This window comes from Sinocyclocheilus rhinocerous, unplaced genomic scaffold (genome assembly GCF_001515625.1).
Source record: "Sinocyclocheilus rhinocerous isolate Xijiao unplaced genomic scaffold, SAMN03320098_v1.1 scaffold30, whole genome shotgun sequence".
Taxonomy (NCBI): Eukaryota; Metazoa; Chordata; class Actinopteri; order Cypriniformes; family Cyprinidae; genus Sinocyclocheilus; species Sinocyclocheilus rhinocerous.
This window is the reverse complement of record NW_015657838.1, coordinates 1090240-1117667: the sequence shown is the minus strand read 5'-3', so window position 1 is coordinate 1117667 and position 27428 is coordinate 1090240. Positions and strand designations below refer to the sequence as shown.

Below are 27428 nucleotides of genomic sequence, written 5' to 3'. Positions count from 1 at the left end.
AAGAACATTGATTAACGGGGTTAAACCCCCCCCCCCATCAAGACTGGATTTAATAACAGTTTGCTGTCTACGTAGAATTATGTGCCCTAAATCCAAACTGCATAGGAAGTAATGGAAAGTGACCAAGATTTAAATACTCTACTAAGTGATTGCAAATGACCTTTTCAATTAATTTAGAAATAACTGGAAGAATACTGATAGCTCTATAGTTATTTACATTAGCAGGATCACCAGTCTTAAATATAGGTGTTATTACTGCTGACTTCCAGACATTTGGTAAATATCATTGTTTTATTGAACAATTAACCAAATAAGTAATAGGTGTACTAAGAAAACAACATATTTAGCCCTAGAACTCTTAAGCTGGCTTAAATTTTTTATTATATAGTAGGGCTGCACGATAAATTGCATGCGATATTTAATGCGCATCTTGTCAGTAAAGCCGTTCTGTAATCAGCGGTAAATCTCCATTTTCAATGGCTCTGTGTAGTTAATGCTGCTCAATGTGAAAGCACGCACGTGATGGAGATTTACCGCTGATTACAGAACCGGCTTTCTGACAAGATGCGCATTAAATATCGCATGCGATTTATCGTGAAGCCCTATTATATAGGACTCCGATACTTCAGGAATATTAAAAACAGTAAGATCATGATTTGGTGATATAATATCCTTACTTCTTACACTAAAACCTTGTATTACATCTTGAACTGAATCTATAAAAAATAGGGGTGTAACGGTACACTTATTCACATCGAAAATTTTCAGGATGGGTCTTTCGGCATGTGTAAAACATTGTTTTAACCACTGCACAAGTGGAACTTCATTTAAAACTTCTAGTTTTATATATTGTTACTTTTGATAAGAAACAAAGTCTCATCTTTAAAATTATGTCCATTTTATTCAGGAAATTCAAACAATAAATGCTGTTTTGACGCTCTTTGATGTGGCGCGACAGATCGCATATAAACACCTCAATTCAAATGGCAGTGGAGCGCGATCATCCCTTCCTCTTTACTACTAGTTTTAACGGAAAATAAACTTGAATGAACATCTCACGCCTCATGTAATCGCTCAATCAGTGTTTCAACCACGGAAACACGTTAATGAAACAGCTTGTATATCAAAAAGTCATGTAGCATTTCATTTACATCAGGCAAGTCATCAGTGTCCACAGCTCATTAGTTCACTATAAATGAAGTCTAGTGAAGAGCATTTTGTGAAATATTATACTTTATAATCATTATATTTTACTTTACCTGTTAGTGATGTCTTATTTATTTAATGTATGTTTAAATAAATGTTACGAAACAAGTTATGAGAGCCACTGTGAATTAATATATTTCAACAACAAATATAATTTTTACGATTTAGAAGTTAATTTAAAAACTGCATTATGTGCAATTTACATGTTTGCATAAATTTTTTAAAGTTGAGTGTTGATTATTATGTTTAAAAATAAATAGTAAAATTAAGTTGTTAATTGTAACCTTATAGTAACGGAAAGGGCTCTCTATAGTTTAGCGCATAGGCTGAGGTAGATTTTTATCCCTAAGAAAATTTTAATTGTAATTGAATTTACTTAAAGAGAGAACAATTTGTTCAGTAAACCACTGTTTAATAAAAAAAAAAAAAAAGTTTTTCCCCCTGCTGTATCGAAACATACCAAACCGTGACGTCAAAACCGAGGTATGTACCGAACCGTCATGTATGTGTACTGTTACACCCCTAATAAATAATTATTAAATACACTAGCAATTTGATGCTTATCTTGAATTAAATTTCCCTGAACATGTAATTCAATACCTTTTATCTCTGTTTTTACTATTTTTTCTTTCGTACTCTATTGATATTCTCCCAAACTTGTCTAGTATTTCCCTTAGCATCATTTTATAAGATCTATAAAAAAATTAGCTTTCGCTTTTCTCAATTCCTTTACAGCTTTATGACGTAAGTATTGAAATGTCCATCTATCATGAGCTAAACCTGATGTGAGCACTATTTTCAAAGCATGCTCCCACTGTCTCATTAACTTCAATAATTGTTCATTTAATCAAGGCAAATTCTGCTTCTTTCTAGAAAAAGTTACATTTTTGCTAAATTCACCTTTAATCTTATTAATTGTGACCATTAAAAACTCAGAAGCAGCTTCTAATTTATCTGTAGGCAGAATCTCATTCCAATCTATTTTTTTATTTTTATTTCTCTTCAAATTCATTTTTAAATCTATTCAGTATAATATTTAGCATATTTTCTTTGTCTTGTTGATATAGAAACCTATGTTTTGTTAATTTTCTTACCACTAATATAAGATTATGATCTGATAGCCCTGTTAATAAATGTATTGACTTAGTTATTCTTTCTGGTTTGTTGCTAAATATTAAATAAATTTGAGTTTCAGATGATGAGGTAATTCAAGTGTGGCCCTGAATTAACTCTACAAGGTCAAACTGACTTACTATCTCCTGAAACCTTTTTCTATTTGACTTCTCAGTCCAATTTATATTAAAACCCCCAACCAAAATTAACTATTTATTTCTATCAAACCCTCTCAAAAGATTTCTTAAATGATCATAGAACATACTACTTGATGCAGGAGGTCTATATATAACCACTACAGTAAATATCATACATGGAGATAAAACAATTGTTACAGCAAATATAGTCTATATCCACAAAAGTATTAAATTCAATTTCCTTAAATTTAATGCAGTTCTTCACATGCACAAGCAGTCCACCACCTTTTCCAAATTTTCGATCCTTTCTGAAGACTTTATATCCGGGACCAGATATGCAGTGTTTGGTGATGATTCTGTCAGCCACATTTCTGACAAGCAAAGCAAGTCAAAGTTCGAATTCATAAGTAGCTGTTCCAGTTGTTCAGTTTTTGAGGCAACGCTTCTGATGTTTAAATGTCCCATAAGTAATCCTTTGGGCTTTGAGCACGGATCCCATAAAAGTTTCTTGTGATTTGCTGTTTTAAACCGATGAAAGTCCTTTGTTCTTCCTCATAAAGAATGTTTTTAAAAATCTTTTCAAATAACCTCATAAAGCTAGGATAACCTCCAACTTGTCTTAAGTCCCCAAAGGTAAGTGGTTTAATTAATTTATTGGGAGGGTTTTCATTGAGCAAGTTTTCATCAAGAACCGTCATACAATCTAATTACTCCAAAGCCTGTAATTTTCTTCTTAAGGAAAATAAAAAAAATCAGAAATACTTAAGTTCTCAAATAGTTTCTTAACATCTTAAGAGCTGAACATTTGTATGAGCTTCTTAGAATTCAATCTTAGAATCAATTCAACAACACAAAAGAGGTTTAAATCGGTGTTATGTTATTTTTCAAGAAAATGACTCATCATTCATGATTATATTAATAGCTTCTGATTTAAAGCTTTAAAGGATAAGCTGTGCTTTAAAGCATAATAAAGTATGCAAATTCATTAATTTGGTACTGTAAGCATATTATGATAAAAGCATAAAAAATGGCAACACTCAATGTCATACAGTATGTAGGGTCTCTGCTTCATCTCTGTATCTACCAGTGAGTCCTTGGCCTGAAAAAGTTTAAAGGGGTGGACCTTAAGGGATTCTTGCTCCGTTCCTCCATGCCAACTAAAGCACAGCACCAGCATGTCGCGGCTCTTTGATTTTTCATTCCTATTCAACCTCAGTCAGCTACTTTTTTGACTCATCTCCTTTCTCAGCCCTCTTTAACTGATCCCTGCCTGTCACTGCATCTAGGTTGTTCAGAGTGAAAGAGAACTCGTCTCTTTATTGTGTTTGCTCTGCATCCATTAGATTGACTCACCTATGCTTTGTTTGTCTTTGAGTCCCGTCCTTCCTTTACTAATATTCATCTTTCTGCACATCAGACTAGATATAGAAAAATGCATTGAAAAATGGTGATGAGAATGGCAGATATTGTCGAACATGACCTTTCTGCTATGTATGTGTGTGTGTGCGTGCAAAAGAATGATGTATTTTCATGCAGTTTGCGTTGCAATAAGCCTTCGTATATCCATGGCATTTTGAGTGCTCTGGAGTTTCTCTTGGAAGAGTACAACATTTGAGCAACTTTGGTGCCTAATTATAGATTCATGGAACGAATAAGATCGTGTATTAACTGTCTTTAGCCATAGTACGCTGCAAAACAATCATTTGCATTAACAAGACTGCTCATTTGGTTGGGCATATGAATGGGCAGATGGTTACCATCTATTTAAGCTTTTGTTTTGGATTTGCTTCAGGCCTAATTCAGTATCTGTAATCATTGTGCAGTTGGATGATGTTTATATTGGCATAAATAGTAAAGAATGTTTTGATTTTTATCTGTCCAGTCTGTCCTCTGGCAATAGGATTGATGCTGAATGGAACATGGCTCAATAAATAGTTTCCCCTCTCAAATTCAATGTCTGTTTGTTGTCCCCCTCTTTTCTCAGTTGACCAGATATATCATTTGGCCTCACCTGCATCGCCACCCAACTACATGTATAACCCTATCAAGACACTGAAAACTAATACTATTGGAACTCTCAACATGCTAGGTAAGTATCACCCAAAAATTAAAATTCTCTCATCATGTGCTTGGACTTTTGTTAATCTTCGAAACATAAAATTAAGATATTTTTCATGAAACCTGAGAGATTTCCATCCCTTCATTGAAAGTCTGCTCCACTAAAACTGACACTTCAGAAAGTTCCGTATTCATTTGATACATCATCCATAAAGTCTTCTGAAGAGACTCAATCACTTTATATGAATACTGCCTCTATCCACATATGAGCATTGATCAGTGCACATACATAGAACACATTAAATATGGTAAACAGAAGCACAACTGTACTTGCTTGAACTTGGTTCTTGTGCATCAAGCAAGCACATTTGAGCATTCATTAATCAAATCATATAAAGTTGTTGTGTCTTTTCAGAAGACTTGGATTAAACCAGTTGACTTAAATGTATTACTTTTAGCATCTTATTATGCACTTTTTGTAACGTAAAAGTTTTGGTTGAATGACATTAGCTGTTTCTGGTTCAAGACAAGCGGGTTTTATGGGCCACTGCAAAGTAAATTTTTCCTGTCCAGAACTGTCATATTTTCAGTGTCATGGAAAAGGGTCATTGGCCATAAGTGTCAGAATCTAAGGTCTCCATAGTAACATATATTAGCAATTCCAGTGGCTGCTGGCATAAGATGGTCTCTATTATCATCCATAAGCTGTGGCAACAAAACCAGGAAGAGATCATACAAAGATACTACAGATGTCTTTGTCACTTAGTATAAATTTGGCTCACTGAAAACACAAAAAAATTAGCTCAGAATGATGTATGATCTTTGCATTAAGATTTGTATAGTCACATCCTCTTCTGATTTACTGATGAGGTCTAATCTTAAAATATCCCTCAGATATCTCAGGGAATATCTGTGATGCAAAAAAATCTTTTGTTAATAATTTTTAGTAACAATATTGTTTTGCTGCTTGCGGTTCAACAGTTTCAATTCAGACTGGAGTTTAACGCTTTAACTGTAATTTAGAAAAATATTTAAACTGACAGACAAACTAACTGTTGTTTACCAGGCAACAATCTATAACTCATTCTCTGACTTTGGTGATAGAATTGTGGGGGTAAAGTCAGAAAATTGCAGGTATAAAAACCATTTAGTTCAATTTGGTCTTCTGTCTGTTCGTGTTGGAAAGGTTAGTGTCTTTTCAATTATCCACCTTGCACTTTCTTTGCAGTCTTCAATCAGATGTCCACTGTCTATAAGTACAGCAGTTAAAGACCATAATTTTTTTTTTTTTTTTTTGGTGATTAGAGTTTTCGGAGTTATAATTTCTGAGTTGACATGAAATCTATATTCCGTCTCATGCCTGCAATTACATATAATCGCTTTTGCAGGTTATTGCCAGGTCCACATGGAATCTGTCCCACAGAATTGCAACTCCTGTCATTCTTAAAATTCTTGTTTAATTAAATATTTTTATTTTTATTTCAGCTGTCAGTTAAAGTACAATTGGCATGGGCGCAAGTAGTAAAGAAACAGATTGCAGGCTCTTGAGACAGCGTTTAAGCAAATTATTTTAAACTTGACATGCCATGTTAAAAAACTGACCAGCCACAGTTTAAAAATACACGGTCAAGACAACCCAGGTGAATAAAGTGGTTCACACATATTATGCATGTGTATTTTATTCACATCTTATTTTTATTATCTGTGTGTTGTTGTTGTCTCCGTGTACTGGAAGCTTGTGACACTATAACAAATTCCTTGTATGTGCAAACATACTTGGCAATAAAGCTCTTTCTGATTCTGATTCTGATTAAGATAATGCAACCTAGGCTCATTCGAAATATAAAAATATGTCTACATTTCTGCAAAAACGCACCTATATATACATTTCACTGCAGTTTCCAGCTGCAACTTTTTTTTTTTTTTTTTTACACAAATTATTACTGGGGCATATTATCAATTTTTAAATACTTGTTTTTTGCACAGTTTCTTTCACAGTGCAATGTTATGACCTCCAAACACTTTTACCATAGTGTGTCACTTGTAAACCTTTATGTTTTGATGTTTGCATCACATTAAAGGGGTCATATGATGCGATTTCAATTTTTCCTTTCTCTTTGGAGTGTTACAAGCTCTTGGTGCATAAAGAAGATCTGTAAAGTTGCAAAGACTAAAGTCTCAAATCCAAAGAGATATTCTTTATAAAAGTTAAGAGTCAGCCACGCCTACCTAAAATGGCTCGTTCTAACACGCCCCCACATACCTACGTCACGATCTCGGAAGATTTGCATAACGCCGCCCAAACGTTCACGCAAAGAAAGAAGGCGTAACTTATATTCTCGCTGTAGTATTGTTGTTGCCGCCGCCAGGTCGTGAAGGCGCTGTGTGATTCGTTGTGAAAGCGAAACTACTTTGTTTGACCTTCCAAAAGAGGACGATATCTGAGAAGGGACAGAGCGGTGTGGAATAAAGGTAAATTATGTGGAAAATAATGCTTTTTTTAACCTTAAACCGCATAAACACATTGCATTACACCAAATACACCAAATAATGTTCTTTTTAGCAATGTCATATGACCCCTTTAATAGCTCCATATGTATGGCTTTTCTGATGTAGTAAACTTGCTCAGTAGCTTATCTAGTGCAGCACTACGATTGCATTGCGAATCGCTTGAGTACAAGTCCCGTGAAACACAAGTCACATAAATGAACTCAAAGACCTTTAGAAGCAAGTTAAAATAAAGCGATATGCCCCGAGAGGCCATGATTTACAGTGAATTTAGAACTGCTAAGGGGTGTTGTTACTCCCTTATAAAACAGTTACCAAACAATACATATATTAAAGGCAAAATACATGTATTAATATGTAACTTTTTACATCACTCTGCTAGAAAAATAGTCCCTGACAGTAGATGGCAGTAGAGTGTTCCTGTAACATGCCTCATCGTATGGAACGCATACTGTACCTAAACTGATACCGGAACTGTTCTCATGCGCTGTGTTATTTTATTTTTTTAAACAATATATGATATTTCCTCACACACATATATCTGCTTATCTCTCAGCAGAGTCAAAGGTGTGTGTATTTAGAGTAATGTACAACGGCTTCGAACTTGGCATAACCAGTCAAAATCAAGGATAGAACGATCTCTTTTATGATGACATGGTTTCTTCGGCAAATGCATTTTTATTTCAGGTTTGTTTTTCTTCACACTATTGGTTAGGTTTAGTATATAGGGTATGTTATTTTCAAACATAATGGAGCATTAACCTTTTAGTGCCACTCACCTGACATGTCATTTCCAAACTGCTGTATGCGCATTGACGTAATAAAATGTTCTGCACATATGTGTTTGCGTCAGGGGAAATATAAGCTTAAATCATATTTCAATGCATTAGTGTGCAGATAATCATTTATATTGTACATCCTGTGCATGTCCTGTTGTAATAGAGTGACTATCTAAATTTTTTTTTTTTCCAGCCAGTCAAAACATTTAATGAAAATGTTGAGAATTTAACACCTCTACTCAAACATCAATCTGTGAAAGAGGTTAATTATTTCTGACTCCCAATGGGAGTCATATATTGATTGATTAGTCAAACTTTGTCTGGTTAGATACAATTTAACAACTGATTTGCTCATGTCTCTCTGTATTCACAGGATTGGCCAAGCGAGTTGGAGCTCGTTTACTCCTTGCCTCAACTTCAGAAGTGTATGGAGGTACTTGTAAAAATATTTCCATTCTAATGCTTAAAATGATGGAAAGGGGGCACTAAATAATTAGATATGTATTGTATGTACATACTAGCATTTATACAGTGACATACATTTTTCGGACAACACCATCCAATGTGCATTTGGTTTAAGACATCAGAGAACTGTAGTCAAATAGCCTTAGCACTTTATATGTGTGTACCACATTTTGAGTTGAAATCAAAGGCTAGAAAGGACAGGAAAGGACACATTCAGTCAGTGTGAGAATGCATGAGTCTGCTATCTGAAAAGATTTTGGTAGAGGTGAACTTTATGATTGTTCTATGTAATAATAAAGAACCTGATGCCAATTGTGAAGCATGGTTGTGGGAGCGATGCAGTGGAGGCTGCTTTGAGTTCATCTTGAAATTGCCACACAAATAATGTGACTTAAAAGGAAATATTATGGCCATGTCAAAACCTGTAGGATATGCTATGGGGAGGCGAACAGAGTATGCAAGAATGTTTTCTCCAAGTCAGTGAAATCAATCAGAACAAATGTCTACAAGAAGTCTAAAGATGTCTTCTAAAGGAGACAACATCAGCTCTTGAGGCTAAGGGGGTTTCCATACCATTATGTTTAAATTGTTATTTTCCATGCAAAGAAAGTGAATTGAACCGGTCACCTGCACACCTCTTAAATAAGCAGTAATTGCACTGCTGAAATGACCCAACAACACCTTTTCTGGTTAATCTCTTTGAGATGGGTATAATTATTTCTTTTTGACTCACTGAAAGGAAACTGTAATTGATCTTCTGTGCTTTGATGGTTCAATAATCAGCTCATTTGGGATTTGGGAATGAAGACATATCTCTGTCTATCAAGAGAGAAATAAAGTTATAAGATATGTGTAGTCAAGGTTTGGTTTGTTTGTTTTTTTTGGTATATTCTTTTTGTATTTTTTCTTATTTTTAATATCTTTCAGCTGGGAAAATGGCATTCATTACATGCAAGAAAAAATAAACTAGAAAATTACAGTTCCGTCAATTCAACTGTTGAGCCATTTATTGCCTTCAAACTGCTCATTTGGGATTTGGGAATGAAGACATATCTCTGTCTATCAAGAGAGAAATAAAGTTATAAGATATGTGTAGTCAAGGTTTGGTTTGTTTGTTTTTTTTGGTATATTCTTTTTGTATTTTTTCTTATTTTTAATATCTTTCAGCTGGGAAAATGGCATTCATTACATGCAAGAAAAAATAAACTAGAAAATTACAGTTCCATCAATTCAACTGTTAAGCCATTTATTGCCTTCAAACTGCGTAAATCATGGGGTAATTTTCATTTTTGGGTGAACTATCCCTTTAATCATTGGAATCATTTTCAGAACGTTTTTCCTGCTGATTAATGATAAAAACATTGACAACCAATCAGAGTCCACCTGACTTTAACAAGCTTTAGCCTTTATGGCAGCAGATGACTTCCAACAAAAATAACTTTATAGTAACTTCATGGTTATTGTTGTTGGTGTGAACCGGCCTTTAAAATTTTGTCCAGTTTAGCAGCAACTAGTAACCCCAGACAAGTGTCTCGAAGTACCCAAAGGGCCATCAACTTTTTGTTTTCAGGCTTTCGCAGCAAGTGGCTTCGCAATAAGACTGGATTACTGCAAAGTCATTATGTCAGATGCTTAGTCCTGTTAATCATAAGCAGGACATACAGGAGCAATCAAAATTATTCAGAGACTAATCATTTACAAATGTAAGCTTTTCTGAAAATCTTTTTTTTTTTATTGCATCTGCCATCTGCAGTTTAGTGGTATATTAAAACCTGATAATGTCAATATATAATGTAATATTTTTGAGGTATATGATTTTTTTCATAATTATTTAATCCCCATTCAGCATTGCTTTTTTTAAGTCACTAATTTGTTTTGTATGGTACAAAATTGTGTTAAAACAAAAATAAACCTTTGGAAGCTATGACTAAACTGAATTAGCTTGAATGCATAAATTTAACCCATGCATTTGCTAAAATTGAGTAGCAAATATGGCAAAAGAGCTCTCACAAAAACTATAGAGAATAAATTGATACATTAGAAAGTTGATGGCTACAAAAACTTTTTCTAGACAATAAAACTTCCTAAAGACACAGCTAGCAGTCTATTCATAAGTGTAAAATTTGTTGCACAATATATATATATATATATATATATGTGTATGTATGTGTATATATATATGTGTATGTATGTATGTATGTATGTATATATATACATGCATGTATGTATGTATGTATGTATGTGTATATATATATATATATATATATATATGTATGTATGTGTATATGTGTGTGTATGTATGTATGTATATGTGTGTTTGTTTGTTTGTTTGCTTATATTTATTTATTTATTTTAGGGCATTGAATAAAAAGCACAAATTCATCAAGGGAATGTAAAATGTTTTGAACCTTTTTATGCCTTTATGGTTTATTGACAGAGTATTTTTTTAATCATTTATTTATTCATAGTTCTGTGGCTATAGAAATGCATTGAGACCATTTATAAAAATGTCTTCTTTTTTTTTCGCTGTATGTAAAATGGGTGTCTGGATGTTATATTTTAGTTTTATATTGTGTTTTAGTTCTCCCTCTTGTTTTACAAATTTTGATATTTGTGTTAAATGTAACGCATAGGGGGTCGTGTATCATATATCATATTTGTGTGTTTGTGTCTTCAACTAGACCCAGAGGTGCATCCCCAGAATGAGGACTACTGGGGTCATGTGAACCCTATTGGCCCCCGGGCTTGTTATGATGAAGGGAAACGTGTTGCTGAGACGATGTGTTATGCCTACATGAAACAGGTAAGAGTGAAATTCACCCATCCATTACTGCTTGCCACTGTTTGGCAGTTGGATTTCTGTATTTATTTTTATTTATCGAGCCCTGAAGGTGTATTAACCTCAGAGCTCAGAAATGTGCCGTCACATTGTTATTCCAGTCTACTCCATGTTCTGTCTCCATGTCCAATCTCTATTGTAATCTCTATTGTCTCTTTTGCTATTGTTTATACATCAAAGTGCTAACATTTCTATACCTGGAGGAGTGACAAATATTTGTATAGAAAAAAACAAGGGAGCTTGTCAACCTCACAGCAGCACAGCTGATGCACGGTTTGATGAGAAACTGAATGTGAAACGGAAATGGTGAGCCAAACCATTAGCAGCATTTTTAGATGGAAACAGTGGGTCTCATTCATGCATGAATTTGTGCGTGAAATCTGCATACAAACATTTTCACGAACAAATCATGATTAACCAATAACTTTCGCACTAAAATTCATTCTAAATTTACGGGAAAAATCACACATACGGAAAAATAACATACTTTGGCCAGCTTTATAAATGTGTTAAGATTAAGTTTATACATTAGTACATTTATACATTCTTTTTTTTTTTCTTCTCTCTTTCTATCTCGAATAATCTACTTTTTTATATATATACACACAAGATATAGAGGTGTACAACACATACATAATAATCTTACACCAACACTTCACATAATTACATGTAAATGTAACTTCATTGTGCTTTTGTTTTGGCTTAATTGGTTTGTTTATTGTCAGACTTGCTTTACATTTACAGCAATTTTTTCTTCTATTTTGTACTGTTTTTTTTGTATATCCTATTTTGTCTTGTTCTAAAAGCAAATTAAAGCTAAAAAAAGGTTATACATTAGTTATTTTATCATAAATATGTTTTATCATATACAGTGAAGTTTATGTGCATACAAATCCGAAATAATTTGCATAATTATTAGTAAATGAGACCCAATGTCTTCTAGTTCTAGCATTTACATGCTGTCATTGAAGAGACGTTCCCTGGTACAGCGAAAGATCATTTCCAGAGGTTGTTAGACAATCAGAAAGTAGTTTTGCTGTTGCTGTTGTTCTGTTACATTTACACACATTTACGTTTTGTTCTATCATTACTTTTGGTATAATACTTTGAGCTTTTGACTGATGCACTTTTGTGATTTTTATGTCATCAGTTAAAACCATATTGTATGTGTTAGATGCGGAATTAAAAACACAGTACTTAATTCTCACTTTCAGTGGCTAAATATAATGTAATGGCAAATAAAGTCTAGCGGCCTGCCTGTTAAACATCTTGCCGTTACCTAAAGGTTGATAATTTGGGGCTCCGTTTGGTTGACAGACACACAGGCAAGATCACAACAATCATCTGGCTCTCTGGATCTATGTAACACCTTCATTTCCTGCCTGTCTTCTCGTTAAACATTGTGTTATGATTGATTGGGACCAGCCTTTGGTGCAGCTGGTTTGATCTGTTTTTCTTCTCTAGTAAGAACTCTAGCTGCTGCATTTTGGACCAGCTGGAGTTTGGTCACTCTCAGATTGTCTTTATATTCACTGTTCCTCAAATACATACATTGTCACTCTACGTGTCACCATATGAGAAACCTTCCTTCACAAGTTTGATTTGAATATCATCAGCGACATGTGGCATCTGGCATATTCCTTTTTAAAATTAAATTCAATGACATTTCAGAAGGATAAAGGCTGTTTGATCAAAGAGAGAAAAATAATAGTCTGACCTTATGTTTGTTCAAAACAATTGTTTGTTTCTGTTTACCACCTTTTATGCGAGTTTAGGATAATATGCCAGTTTTTAATTTTTTTGTTTTTGCACAAAACACAGCTTTTTAAATCCAGGACCTCGAAATGGACCATTCTGTGTCTCTTCCAATCATGCAGTTCCTTCCATCCATAGCAATTGACTTTCCTATTTATCTGATTGCGCTTTGCTTTCTGACTCCGGACAGACTCTGTTTTTCTCTGACCTCACATTATCACTCATTTGTGTTTGAAGTATTTACTTTTACAGGTTAAAATCTCACATTGTCAAAAGCATACTTAAAGTTGTTGTTATACATTGTTTAAATGGATGAATAAATCCATTCAAATATTGATCTAGATACTAGATAGTGAATGCTCAGAGGACATGTAGAATGGAAGCGGTACTTATTGTTTTATGCTATTTACTAGGGCTATACAATATTGAAGAAAAATATGATGATGATAAAATATGTGATCATTTGTTAAATCATTTCAAATGTGATCTGTAATATGATAATGCTTTGTGTAAAATCAATTTCTGTTATATTTAAATATATTTTATAACGGAAAACAATATAACTAATATGAGTATTTGCCGTTCCTTTGGCACATCAAAAAACATCAGTTTGCTATGAGAGCTTCTGCTTGTTGATCATATCATATTGCATATGTGATCAGAGTGCAAATGCACACACACACAAACCCCAAGACAATAATGTGCCCAGTCTGTTCTTTGCTACCTGCATCGACCTAAAATTGACTTGTCTGCTAAATTCGTTTAACCCAAATGAATGCTGTGGCTCCAACATATCAAGAGCATGTCCGCTACACCACCACAGCTCTGACTGCATTGTGTTTGCACCAAAAACTCAAAAATTCCCATGATATGTGCACTTAATTTCCATTAACTCCTGTCTCATTTGTTTTGTTTGAGTGGTTATTATATTCTTGGAAGTCCACTTTGTAGATTTGCAGGTTGGTAAAACACATATGTGTCACCTTTGACCTCCGTGTCTTGTGATGTGCCTTTCTTCCAAATGACTTAATTAGTCCACTGCGATCCCTTGTGCCGTCTCTCCATCCCTTACATCACCTGCACTTATCAAGCATTTTCCTTTACGAGCTTCCTTCGTCTGTTGGGCCTTATAGCTCTGGCTTTGGCTGTAATTCATGTCTGTGTCTCTGCTGTCACCTCAGTCATCAGGAGCCTGAATTGCAGCTTTCCGGCATTGTTGAGACCTATCACTGCTCTGAAAATGCTCTCTCAGTCCTCATTCAAACTAATGGAAAGCATTGATTTAAAGACTCTTTCCCTGAAGACAGCTTTGCTGCATGCTCTCATGCTGTGAGAGCATAATGTGGCTTCGCCACACATTAAAGTGCCCCTATTATGCCATTTTTACGGTTCCTAATATTGTTTTGGGAGTCTCCTAAAATAGGATTTCATGCATGTAAGGTAAAAAAACGCTTTTGTTTCTCAAAATATGCATTTAATATCACCTCATTTTCCAGCGATTCTCAAACGATTCGTTCAAAGCAGTTCTAAGATTTAAAAAAAAAAAACCTTAAAGGGGTCATATGATGCCCATTTTCCACAAGTTGATATGATTCTTTAGGGTCGTAATGAAAAGTCTGTAACATAGTTTGGTTAAAATTTCTCAATGGTAGTGTAAAAACACCTTTTTTACCCTGTCAAAAACAGCTCTTTTGCAGTCCCCGCCCCTCTCTTCCGAACTGCTCTCAGAGAGACCGTTTACTTTAGCCGCATTCATCGTGAAACTTGCTAATTAGCACATTATTAGGAAAGGCGATTTGCAAAGATTCATTACAAAACATTATACTCACTTCTTCCGTAGATGAGGCTGGATCACGAATGATTCGCGCGAAATAGACACATTTAGGCAGATCTGGGGAGCATTCCCTTCAGAAACAAACAAAATCCACTGTGAGTTCAGCAGCTCAGATGTCGGGAGTAAATGACGACTGCTATGTTCATTATTACATCCAACATCAGAACAGCTCAATCGCTTGTTAGGAGTCATTCTTGAAACAATGGCGGACTGATGACAGCTCACTCAGGGCGGGTCTAAGGTAAGACACCAGTCCAGTCTGCTGAAACGCTACTGTCAATCAAACTATCGTGGGAGGGGCCTGTCTGTTTGATGTCACACAGACAGGCATCTGAGATCGGCTCGATTTGAGAAAGGGGTAAAGATTATGCATGTTTATTGTCATCAGAGATATTTCATGTCATCAGAGAACCAAGGCTATTAAAGTTACCTAACATTTTATGCACTTGTATCACATACTTGCTTTAGGCGTTGTGTCTTACTGGTGGTGAAATCACAGTAACAGATGGCCTTGTCATCGCAACTGAAATGTCATGCTCACGCACATGTTCTGTAATCACATGATGGCCTTGCAATCAGGCGGGTGCTTTTCCTTGCTAAAAAGGCCACTTAAATAGGCTGTCCTTGTTTTGTCCTCGTTACATGTAGTCTGGCATTTTTGCTGCCCATCCTTCATTTATAATGCTATTCATTAAAGTTTTCATGTTTTTATTCATGTCAACGGAGTTAATTATAGAGCTGCTGGACCCAAAAAATCCAACTATTTCTGTTAAAATCCCAGTCTCTCTCTTATGTTGATTCAAGGCCAGTCTTTGATGCAGGCACAAGTACAGGCTTTACCATGACACGGCCTGCCTTTAATGATTTATGTGTCATGTTATGATATCACGTTAAGTATTTTGCAGTTATAAGATGTATTATTATTTTATTTTCATGCCTCTTTTTATAGCTGTTAATTCAGTTCACAGAAATCATTTATAATAAGCAAGACAACATTCCGTGGAAAAATAAGAATAGTGAATTTTGGTGGCACGGTCACTTAAAAGTTTTCTAATTACATTAGGGCTGCACAATTGATCCAAATACAATTACTAATGCCACGATTACGACACAAACGGCTCGAATAGTTCCGGGTTTGATGAAGGCCACCTTCCGAAAAACAAAATGTGGTGTGATTGGTTAGCTGTCCCAGTGCGTTGTGATTGGCGAACAGCTTAGATGGTGTTTCAGTACTGCCACGCCCCTTGCCCAAACAGCAAGTTCTGTCTGCTCAGGTATAGTTAAGGATGGCGTCAATATTGCCATATCAATTTGAGCCGGATTCAGACCCCGAGAATATTGAACAAGAGGATCGCGCAGAACCTTTGCACGCACGGATATGGACGGACATGGCGGAAATTTGATGCTACAGCAGCTCTTCTTCTTCTTCGTTTTCTCTGGTGCACTAACTCTGCAGCAGCACTTCTTCGTCGTCGTCGTCTTGTCTGATGCACTCAACCAAGCGTTCTAACATGACCTCGCCCCTCCCCACCCCCCAACCATTCGAATTTCCGTAGGCGGCAACTATTTTAATGATATTCTAATGCGCCGCTTTGTGACATCACAAAAGCCGGAAAACAATGCTGTAGTCCAAACGATCATTGTGGTTCTTGAAAGGGGATTTTTTTAAAAACGAAATATCTCCCTTTGGAGTGGACTTTGATATTTGTAACTTTGTAGATCTTTTTTTATTGCCAAACATACACACTACACACTGACTAAAATTCAAAAAGTGAAAAAGCATAATAGGAACTCCTTTAAGATGGGTGTAATTGGACTTTGTAGTTTGTGCAATGTGCATTGCTTAAGGGAACAGTGGTAAGATGTAGATTTTAAAATATTTTGTCTTGTCCCATTTTATTATGCAGAGATCATTATAAGTAAGCCATTCATATTTTAAATTCCCTGAATTCTGTGATGCAGACGGATCCATAGGGGTCTTTGGGAAACATGTTTGGAAACGTCATTATTTTTGCAGTTCCATTGAATAGGGATGCTATTTGAACAGAAATAAACCGTTTCAATTATTGACGACTTATTTGCTTTGCTTCTTCCCTGTGATCTTTCTTTTGATTATTATTAAATTTTTTTTTAATTGACGTGACCATGTCTTCTGGTCTTTTCACCCTGTTTTTATTGAGATTGCTAGTTTGGCAAGCTTGGGGCATCGTGGAGAATACTAAGTGATGTGTTACTTCAAGATGATAAAGTGTTTTTGAGTAGAAGTTGTCAACCTTTTCTGACCCAGAGATGCTCCATGACACACTCAGCCACCTCAGAGATGCTATTAAATGAACATGTCAGATTGACACTATATCATTACTTTAATTATTAACGTTAACAAAAATTAAAGGTATAGTTCACCCAAAATTGGACATTCTGTCATCATTTACTCACCCTCATGATGTTCCAAACCTGTATGACATTTTCTTCTTTTGAAATGCAAAAGAAGGTATTTTGAAGTCTAATTAATTTAGACTTATTTGTATTGTCGTCTTCTGGATTTAAAAAAGTCATGAGTCAGTTTAATTGGATGCGACATGTACATCAGCAGTGTCCTATATTTATTTTAGGCCTCTATTTATAGCCTCTTATGAACAGGATCAAATAAAAGTTAGTATAAGTTAGCATGTTCATTGGTCATAAGTCATAGTTCATTACCACGGCAACTGTTTACGTAATCGGATTTAAACGCATTTCTCGTGCATGACAAGTATCTGTACACATGACAGGTGGCGAAATCACAAGAAAAGCTTTCTGTGTAACTACATGTAAACTCTGTTTGTTTGGATATTGAGAATCTGTTGTCGTTTAATTTGTAATGTTTCCCTTTTAAACTGGTATAAAATTTCATACCAGCGTTTTCCCTCATAATCAGCCAAAATAATCCCTCACATTGCTCGTCTTTAGAGTGGTTTGTTTTCAGCTCCAGATATGCACTTTTCTATATAAGAACAATATAAGAATACAGCCCATCATTGTAAAGTACAGGAGCTGTATTATAGAAACATCCTAACTCAGAATACTGTTCTATCTGTTTAGTAGCCTTGAAAATTTCACTTGACTGAAAATTGTCTCAAGAATAGGGCTGGGCGATATAGCTAAAAAATTTATCAATGATATAATGTTTCATATCGTTCGGTATCGATAATTATTTACATTTTTTATAACCTTTTTAAAAACAAAGAGCAATAGAATTTTTTTTTTTTAATTTAACCACTGTATTTTTAAATTAACCCAATTTATTGAGACAAACAACAAATATTTTTTGTTTTAACTCACAATAAAAATTAAACAAATATCTCATTTCTAATGTTTTATATGCAGATTAAATAGGTCTTAATGAAACTTTTGGCTTGTCTCCCGAGGCCACAGGAGGGCGCAATGAGCAAAATAATTCGCGCGAAATAGACACATTTAGGCAGATCTGGGGAGCATTCCCTTCAGAAACAAACAAAATCCACTGTGAGTTCAGCAGCTCAGATGTCGGGAGTAAATGACGACTGCTATGTTCATTATTACATCCAACATCAGAACAGCTCAATCGCTTGTTAGGAGTCATTCTTGAAACAATGGCGGACTGATGACAGCTCACTCAGGGCGGGTCTAAGGTAAGACACCAGTCCAGTCTGCTGAAACGCTACTGTCAATCAAACTATCGTGGGAGGGGCCTGTCTGTTTGATGTCACACAGACAGGCATCTGAGATCGGCTCGATTTGAGAAAGGGGTAAAGATTATGCATGTTTATTGTCATCAGAGATATTTCATGTCATCAGAGAACCAAGGCTATTAAAGTTACCTAACATTTTATGCACTTGTATCACATACTTGCTTTAGGCGTTGTGTCTTACTGGTGGTGAAATCACAGTAACAGATGGCCTTGTCATCGCAACTGAAATGTCATGCTCACGCACATGTTCTGTAATCACATGATGGCCTTGCAATCAGGCGGGTGCTTTTCCTTGCTAAAAAGGCCACTTAAATAGGCTGTCCTTGTTTTGTCCTCGTTACATGTAGTCTGGCATTTTTGCTGCCCATCCTTCATTTATAATGCTATTCATTAAAGTTTTCATGTTTTTATTCATGTCAACGGAGTTAATTATAGAGCTGCTGGACCCAAAAAATCCAACTATTTCTGTTAAAATCCCAGTCTCTCTCTTATGTTGATTCAAGGCCAGTCTTTGATGCAGGCACAAGTACAGGCTTTACCATGACACGGCCTGCCTTTAATGATTTATGTGTCATGTTATGATATCACGTTAAGTATTTTGCAGTTATAAGATGTATTATTATTTTATTTTCATGCCTCTTTTTATAGCTGTTAATTCAGTTCACAGAAATCATTTATAATAAGCAAGACAACATTCCGTGGAAAAATAAGAATAGTGAATTTTGGTGGCACGGTCACTTAAAAGTTTTCTAATTACATTAGGGCTGCACAATTGATCCAAATACAATTACTAATGCCACGATTACGACACAAACGGCTCGAATAGTTCCGGGTTTGATGAAGGCCACCTTCCGAAAAACAAAATGTGTTGTGATTGGTTAGCTGTCCCAGTGCGTTGTGATTGGCGAACAGCTTAGATGGTGTTTCAGTACTGCCACGCCCCTTGCCCAAACAGCAAGTTCTGTCTGCTCAGGTATAGTTAAGGATGGCGTCAATATTGCCATATCAATTTGAGCCGGATTCAGACCCCGAGAATATTGAACAAGAGGATCGCGCAGAACCTTTGCACGCACGGATATGGACGGACATGGCGGAAATTTGATGCTACAGCAGCTCTTCTTCTTCTTCGTTTTCTCTGGTGCACTAACTCTGCAGCAGCACTTCTTCGTCGTCGTCGTCTTGTCTGATGCACTCAACCAAGCGTTCTAACATGACCTCGCCCCTCCCCACCCCCCAACCATTCGAATTTCCGTAGGCGGCAACTATTTTAATGATATTCTAATGCGCCGCTTTGTGACATCACAAAAGCCGGAAAACAATGCTGTAGTCCAAACGATCATTGTGGTTCTTGAAAGGGGATTTTTAAAAAAACGAAATATCTCCCTTTGGAGTGGACTTTGATATTTGTAACTTTGTAGATCTTTTTTTATTGCCAAACATACACACTACACACTGACTAAAATTCAAAAAGTGAAAAAGCATAATAGGAACTCCTTTAAGATGGGTGTAATTGGACTTTGTAGTTTGTGCAATGTGCATTGCTTAAGGGAACAGTGGTAAGATGTAGATTTTAAAATATTTTGTCTTGTCCCATTTTATTATGCAGAGATCATTATAAGTAAGCCATTCATATTTTAAATTCCCTGAATTCTGTGATGCAGACGGATCCATAGGGGTCTTTGGGAAACATGTTTGGAAACGTCATTATTTTTGCAGTTCCATTGAATAGGGATGCTATTTGAACAGAAATAAACCGTTTCAATTATTGACGACTTATTTGCTTTGCTTCTTCCCTGTGATCTTTCTTTTGATTATTATTAAATTTTTTTTTAATTGACGTGACCATGTCTTCTGGTCTTTTCACCCTGTTTTTATTGAGATTGCTAGTTTGGCAAGCTTGGGGCATCGTGGAGAATACTAAGTGATGTGTTACTTCAAGATGATAAAGTGTTTTTGAGTAGAAGTTGTCAACCTTTTCTGACCCAGAGATGCTCCATGACACACTCAGCCACCTCAGAGATGCTATTAAATGAACATGTCAGATTGACACTATATCATTACTTTAATTATTAACGTTAACAAAAATTAAAGGTATAGTTCACCCAAAATTGGACATTCTGTCATCATTTACTCACCCTCATGATGTTCCAAACCTGTATGACATTTTCTTCTTTTGAAATGCAAAAGAAGGTATTTTGAAGTCTAATTAATTTAGACTTATTTGTATTGTCGTCTTCTGGATTTAAAAAAGTCATGAGTCAGTTTAATTGGATGCGACATGTACATCAGCAGTGTCCTATATTTATTTTAGGCCTCTATTTATAGCCTCTTATGAACAGGATCAAATAAAAGTTAGTATAAGTTAGCATGTTCATTGGTCATAAGTCATAGTTCATTACCACGGCAACTGTTTACGTAATCGGATTTAAACGCATTTCTCGTGCATGACAAGTATCTGTACACATGACAGGTGGCGAAATCACAAGAAAAGCTTTCTGTGTAACTACATGTAAACTCTGTTTGTTTGGATATTGAGAATCTGTTGTCGTTTAATTTGTAATGTTTCCCTTTTAAACTGGTATAAAATTTCATACCAGCGTTTTCCCTCATAATCAGCCAAAATAATCCCTCACATTGCTCGTCTTTAGAGTGGTTTGTTTTCAGCTCCAGATATGCACTTTTCTATATAAGAACAATATAAGAATACAGCCCATCATTGTAAAGTACAGGAGCTGTATTATAGAAACATCCTAACTCAGAATACTGTTCTATCTGTTTAGTAGCCTTGAAAATTTCACTTGACTGAAAATTGTCTCAAGAATAGGGCTGGGCGATATAGCTAAAAAATTTATCAATGATATAATGTTTCATATCGTTCGGTATCGATAATTATTTACATTTTTTATAACCTTTTTAAAAACAAAGAGCAATAGAATATATCTAATTTCTAATGTTTTATATGCAGATTAAATAGGTCTTAATGAAACTTTTGGCTTGTCTCCCGAGGCCACAGGAGGGTGCAATGAGCAAAATAATGCAGCACATTTAAATTGTGAACGCAAATAAATAAATGTCTATAAAAAAAACCTGCATTACGTCTGAATTAACTCATATAAATCAAATATAATTTAGTAAATTGCATAAACAATTATGAACAAAACAGCATCATGTATTTGCATCATGCTTAATACAAAGACCCGAATCGCCATTCACACAGATTGCATTTAAAAACATAAGAGATGCAGTGAAAAGGAATAAAACTCCACAAATTCGCGAACCTAATCAAGATCTTCTCCACATTGAGCTTCTATATTCCTCTACAGCGGCGCGTCTCATGGGCTAGACTAACAAAACATTAAAATGCAACGTCACTTACATCATTATCACCGAATCTCATGCTCCACTGATGACGCTCCCTGACATACACCTAACATTCAAATGCAAATGTTTATTTTAAATTCGACTAATATTAATTTTTTTTATTCACAATCTCCTCATCACAGGCAGGCACAGCACTCAATTCAGCATGTGTTCGTGTTTGTGTGTGCGGTCTGCGTCACTCATAGCACGTGCCTATATCGTGCACTATATCGAACATTTTTTATATCGTTATCGAAGAAGGTGTACCGTCGATAAATATCGATACCGTTTTATCGCCCAGGCCTACTCAAGAAATTAAAATGTGTTCTTGTCTTGCTCAGCCTGAAGAGAAGTGGTACAGTCGCTTAAACTGCAAACATGCGAGAAGAATATGAATCCATACGAGTTTCCCACTGACATTTTGAAATGCTCTGTGGTTTTTAATACTTTAACATTGCACCTCACATTGACTACACAAATGAAGTATTCTGAGTCAGATACACAAATAATTTTGTTGTGACGTCTCTACTAGGGGATAACCTGATTTCATTTAAAAGGTCTTGTAAATCTTGTGATCTTGTCATTGGTTTGCATGTAAACCAGTAAAAAGGGTTATTTTAGTAAGCTGATTGTGGTAGTTATCTGCATATTAGTATGCATGCAAATATGCCTATTGAATGTTAATTACGTTTTGTCACTGCTCTATGGAAATGAAACGTGCTGTCTTTTGATACTCCAAACTTCTGAAACTCTTTTAGATAGAAAAGTTAGATTGAGCTTTTTTGATAATTCATGTTACACTGTAACCAAAAAATAAATACATAAATAAAACAACATCATAGAAAAACTAATAAAGACCTTGCAGAAAATTACCAGTACATTTCCTTCAACCCTAAAACACAACACAATACAATGTGTAATTCAAAATGTGCATAAAACACCTGTAAAAAAAAAATGATATTAACATGTAATTTTCATATTAACATAGTATATTGGGCTGTATTTGAACAGAGTGCAGGTTATCATCCCTCTTAAGAGATGCATAAATGGTAGTCCAAGGACCTTGAAGCTGTGTACCCTCTCAACTTCCAGAGTGCTGATGGGTAATGGATAATTATTATACTGTTACATTAATACAAAATGAAATGAACATGGCCAAAGTAAGTTGTGAGATGGGATGTTAGAAATATGAAAGCACTGGCATTTGCATGATGCAAAAGACTGAGAGAGTTGCATTTCTTCCTCTGTAATGCTGACAGAGCTACAGGCCCTACATCAATGACAAACACCTCTGAATGTGTGTGGGCTACATGCTTTTTAATAGGAGAGTTTCTACAGTTTAGACAGGTGGATCAAGGAAATTTGATGATTAATGTCACATTTGTTTGAAATATGATGCTGTCTGTCAGTGTGTTAATCACAAATGCCATCCATACTTAATGTGAGTGTGTTAACGGATAGGCCCAGTTAAAAACGAAAGCAAAATAGAAGCATTTGCACTTGTGACTTTAGACTATTGAATGAAAATGTGAAGATATTGGTACAAGGAGCTCATGTATCAGTGCAATATTGTCAAGACAAAGAATCAGTGTAACTCTAGTAATACATTTTGAGCTTCAGCTGCATATAATCCTGAATCTTCACAGTTCGCGGAATAATTAACACTTGCTGCTGAACTCGGTGTTAAAAATGTTTGCATGTTTCTGTGTCTCACAGGAAGGTGTAGAGGTGAGAGTAGCTCGGATCTTCAACACCTTCGGGTCTCGCATGCACATGAATGACGGGCGAGTGGTCAGTAATTTCATTCTGCAGGCTTTACAGGGAGAGCCGCTGACGGTAAGACCCATTCACCTCGTTAAAATATTGAACCACATGCAATGTTAATTACACCACCCAACTCTCAGTTACTGCTTTGACTCATTTCAGACTCACACAGACACACAAATGGGTATTACTTCAATTTGTGGCCTTGTGAAATTAAACTCCCATAAAACACGCTTTTATTTCATTTATTTTTTAATGAATTTTTCTATCTACATATAGTGTGTAACAGTGGGCATCCATACAGAATGCCTTTTTTTCCTTACCTACTGTATTAAGAACTGTCATCTCAAATCACTAAATATTTTACGATGAAATAGATGGTCGTGGAAATTACATTTATTTATTTTTTTTAATGGTTAATTTAATGCTGGCATTTTAAATACACACAATTAAATTATATTTTCACACTTTTTGTTATGCAAAAATGAATGGGTTTTGCAACTTTCTTATGCATGCAATGCATTTAAAAATTAGCAAAGAAAAATTAAGACATTTTTAATATGACCTTCATATAGGCCTGGCCGATAAAACGGTATCGGTATTTATCAACAGTACACCTTCATTCATGACAATAGAAAAAATGTTAGATATAGCACACAATAGTTTCAGGCTCGTTTCATTTATTGGCGCTTGCTATGAGTGACAAGCAGACAGGACACACGAACACATGCTGAAATGAGTGCTGTGCCTGCCTGCGATGAGGAGATTTGAAAAAAAAAAATATTAGTCGAATTTAAAAACGGTGCATTTGAATTTTAGCTGTACGTCAGGGAGCCTTATCAGTGGCGCACAAGATGCGGTGATGATGATGTAAGTGTCGTTGTTGTGTGTTATGCCAACTTCACACTACAGGATTTTAAACCCGATTTAAGTCCGATTTGCAAGTCTACGAGCTCGTCAACAGGTCTGTCTGTGATCGGGGGCAAATCAGCAGGTGATCAGCGCTCGGCAATCTTTATATGTGAACTACTCAACGACGCTCGCTGACACCTCGCCGATGGCAAACTAATATCTTGCATGCTAAATATCTGGACCTGTTGGCCGACTCGACATCACGTGGTGTCAGGTGTCGCGATGAGCTACATCCAGTGAGAGAGCAAGGCATGGGTTGAGGTCATGGGAAGAAAAACAGCAGCAGCAACGTGGCTTTAAGAAAAGTGTGGACACAAGAAATGGAGCGAAATTTTTCAGATTGCAGCGCTAATTTCTTCCCAACGTCCATTTTAAAATAAACAACTCTTATTTCACGTGTCTTTTCGCATAAATTTCCATTCCTTTTCTCACGTGTGTTTTTGTCACAAAACGTGGTTTGGGGACGGGATAGAGTCATTGGGTGACAAAAGTCGTGTAGTTTGAACTAGGCTTTAATGTTTTTGTTAGTCTATTCAGTTAAACCCACAAGATGCTCCGCTGCTGCATTTTTCATTAGAAATATTAGAGAAATATAGAAGCTCACTGCGGAGAAGATCTTGGTTAGGTTAAAACCGAAACAAACCATTCACACAGAACGCATATTCTGCGCATTTTTGAGACTGAAAACTATGACTGTTGCACTCGCGTCTCACACAAGAGATGAATAGAAAGCCATGTAAAGTTAAAAGAGGTTCAACTTTTAGAAAACATGTCTTGAGAATTTGTGGGGGTTTTATTAAATGCAATCTGTGTGATCGGCACTTCGGCTGTATTAAGCTATGCATAAATACATGATGCTGTTTTGTTCATAATTGTTCATACAATTTATGAAATTATATTTGATCTTTAAATGTTATTTTAAATTTTTTATAGACAGTCGTTATTTCATTGCATTGAATAAACAATTTAATGCGGTGCATTATTTTGCTAATTGCACCCTCCTGTGGCCTCAGGAGACAAGCCAAAAGTTTCCTCAACAGTTATTTGTCTGCATATAAAATATATGAAAGGAGGTTTTTGTTTAGTTACAGTGGTATACAGTGGTTAAATTTAAACCTTTTTTCTACTGCTTTTTTATAATTATTGATACCGAATGAAATGAATCATTATATCGTGATACATTTTTTTTTAGCTATATCACCCAGCCCTACCTTCAGGGGAGAGAGAAAAAAAAATTATTGTAAACACTTCAGCTGACTTGAGGAGTTTTCATACTTATTGACTGTTCCTCAGTCACCTTGTAGAAGCTCCTTACATGTGCTCTGATGACTGATTGTGGTTCTGTTTGTTTCTCCTGCAACTTTTTCAGGTCTATGGTTCAGGGTCTCAGACAAGAGCGTTCCAATATGTGAGGTAAGCACTACAATCTATGAGTGGGTATTCATTTGTTTTGTCCACATGCAAAAGTAAATCGGATGAAAAGTACTATAAAAAATATAAAAACAACAAAATATAGGAACATAATCCTATGATTGGCTGATTACTCCTTCATTTTGAACAGTGTATTTTCACAACTGTCCACAAATAAATTGAAAAAGGAAATGATCTGTGAAAGATGTTTAAAGTCAGCACTCAGCTTGCTTAAACAAGAGCTTTATCTCTGTCCCTGATTTAAAAACAAGATTTAATTGGCTTGTTGTGTTTAAACAAGCAATGTTACAAATTATGTGCGGGAGGGGAGGGGAGGGGGGGACCTACTACTACCATGAACAAAGATTTATGCAACGCATCAATCTGTCTTTTTTCTTTCCATTTCCTTCCATTTTCATGTCACCTCTAGTTTTGTCTATTATTCCTTCTAATGTTATTGTGCATGTGAATGATAAGAGTAGAGAGAAAGCCCATCTGGTCTATGTAATGTCAAAGGAACAGCACAAATGAAACACGTGAACAAACAAAAGTATTAAAATGAGTCTGATCAGCGCAGTCCCATGTTTTGTCTTAATGAAATAAACCTCAGGGAAAAACAGACCTTCCTGACAGATTTCTCCATGGTGTTTTCAAGAACGGAGGTCTGCTTTTGAAGGGATTACTAATGCCTTCTGGTAATTGCATTGAAAGTATTTCAAAGGCTGAACACTGTTTATTGATTTAAAAGGCTGCAGAGTTTGTGTACAGACTGATAATGTGGTGGTGCTTTGGTGGAAGCAAATTTATCAGCTAGTAATGGTCTTTGGACTCGTCCCCATGTGATATCCATGAAACTGGAAGTGAGAAATACAAATGACTGGATAAATGTATATCCTTACATATGTATATACCGTATTGACCCGAATATAAGACGATGTTTTTTTCTTGAAAATACATCTGAAAAAACGCGGTCGTCTTATACTCAGGGTCTAGACTTTGACATGTCAATAATACACCCACAACAATAGGTGGCGCCAAATACGCATAAAACGAGTGTGCCATGAAATACGTAATGTAATGCGTGTTGTAAAGATCGCGAGTAAAAACAAAAGAAGCAGAAAACCTTACAGCTGCATGAGTCATGACTGTCATGTTAGCCTGATGGGACCAAACTCCCTTTGTGATTTTAAAACGTAAGACAGTACCCAGATTTGAAGACTACAGTAAGATTTAACTTCTACTGTTAATAAGATTTTGGTAGGCTACTATTAGATGGATAGCCTAAATGTCCTAATTCAGATGGGCTACCTGTTTTTTTTTTTAATGGTATATCAAAAAGTGAATATTTTTTAAATGTGATTGTTGGTACAGTTTACCAGTTTTTACCATACTTTCAAAACAAAAATAAAAATAGGAAAAATATGCAATATGAAAATAACTGAAGACAAAATGTGTTTTACTGAGAAAAAACAAGATTTGGTTTTTAAAAAGCCTTTTTCAAAAAGGTACATCTGGAAAAAGGGGGGGTCGTCTTATAATCAGGGTCGTCTTATATTCGGGACAATACGGTACATAACA

At 35.6% G+C, this 27428-nt stretch overlaps 1 protein-coding gene across 2 annotated transcripts in view; it reads left to right on the top strand.

The window, feature by feature from the left end:
- Positions 1–27428, top strand: part of LOC107721615 (UDP-glucuronic acid decarboxylase 1-like) — a 60231-nt gene that overhangs the window by 18071 nt on the left and 14732 nt on the right. Inside the window, exons 6-10 of one of the 2 annotated variants that reach the window (XM_016529721.1) lie at positions 4441–4545; positions 8175–8234; positions 10948–11069; positions 23481–23600; positions 25810–25853. In XM_016529721.1, the coding sequence (XP_016385207.1) occupies positions 4441–4545; positions 8175–8234; positions 10948–11069; positions 23481–23600; positions 25810–25853 (451 nt within the window). The remainder of the gene's footprint in view (positions 1–4440; positions 4546–8174; positions 8235–10947; positions 11070–23480; positions 23601–25809; positions 25854–27428) is intronic. The other variant, XM_016529720.1, reaches the window with a different exon arrangement.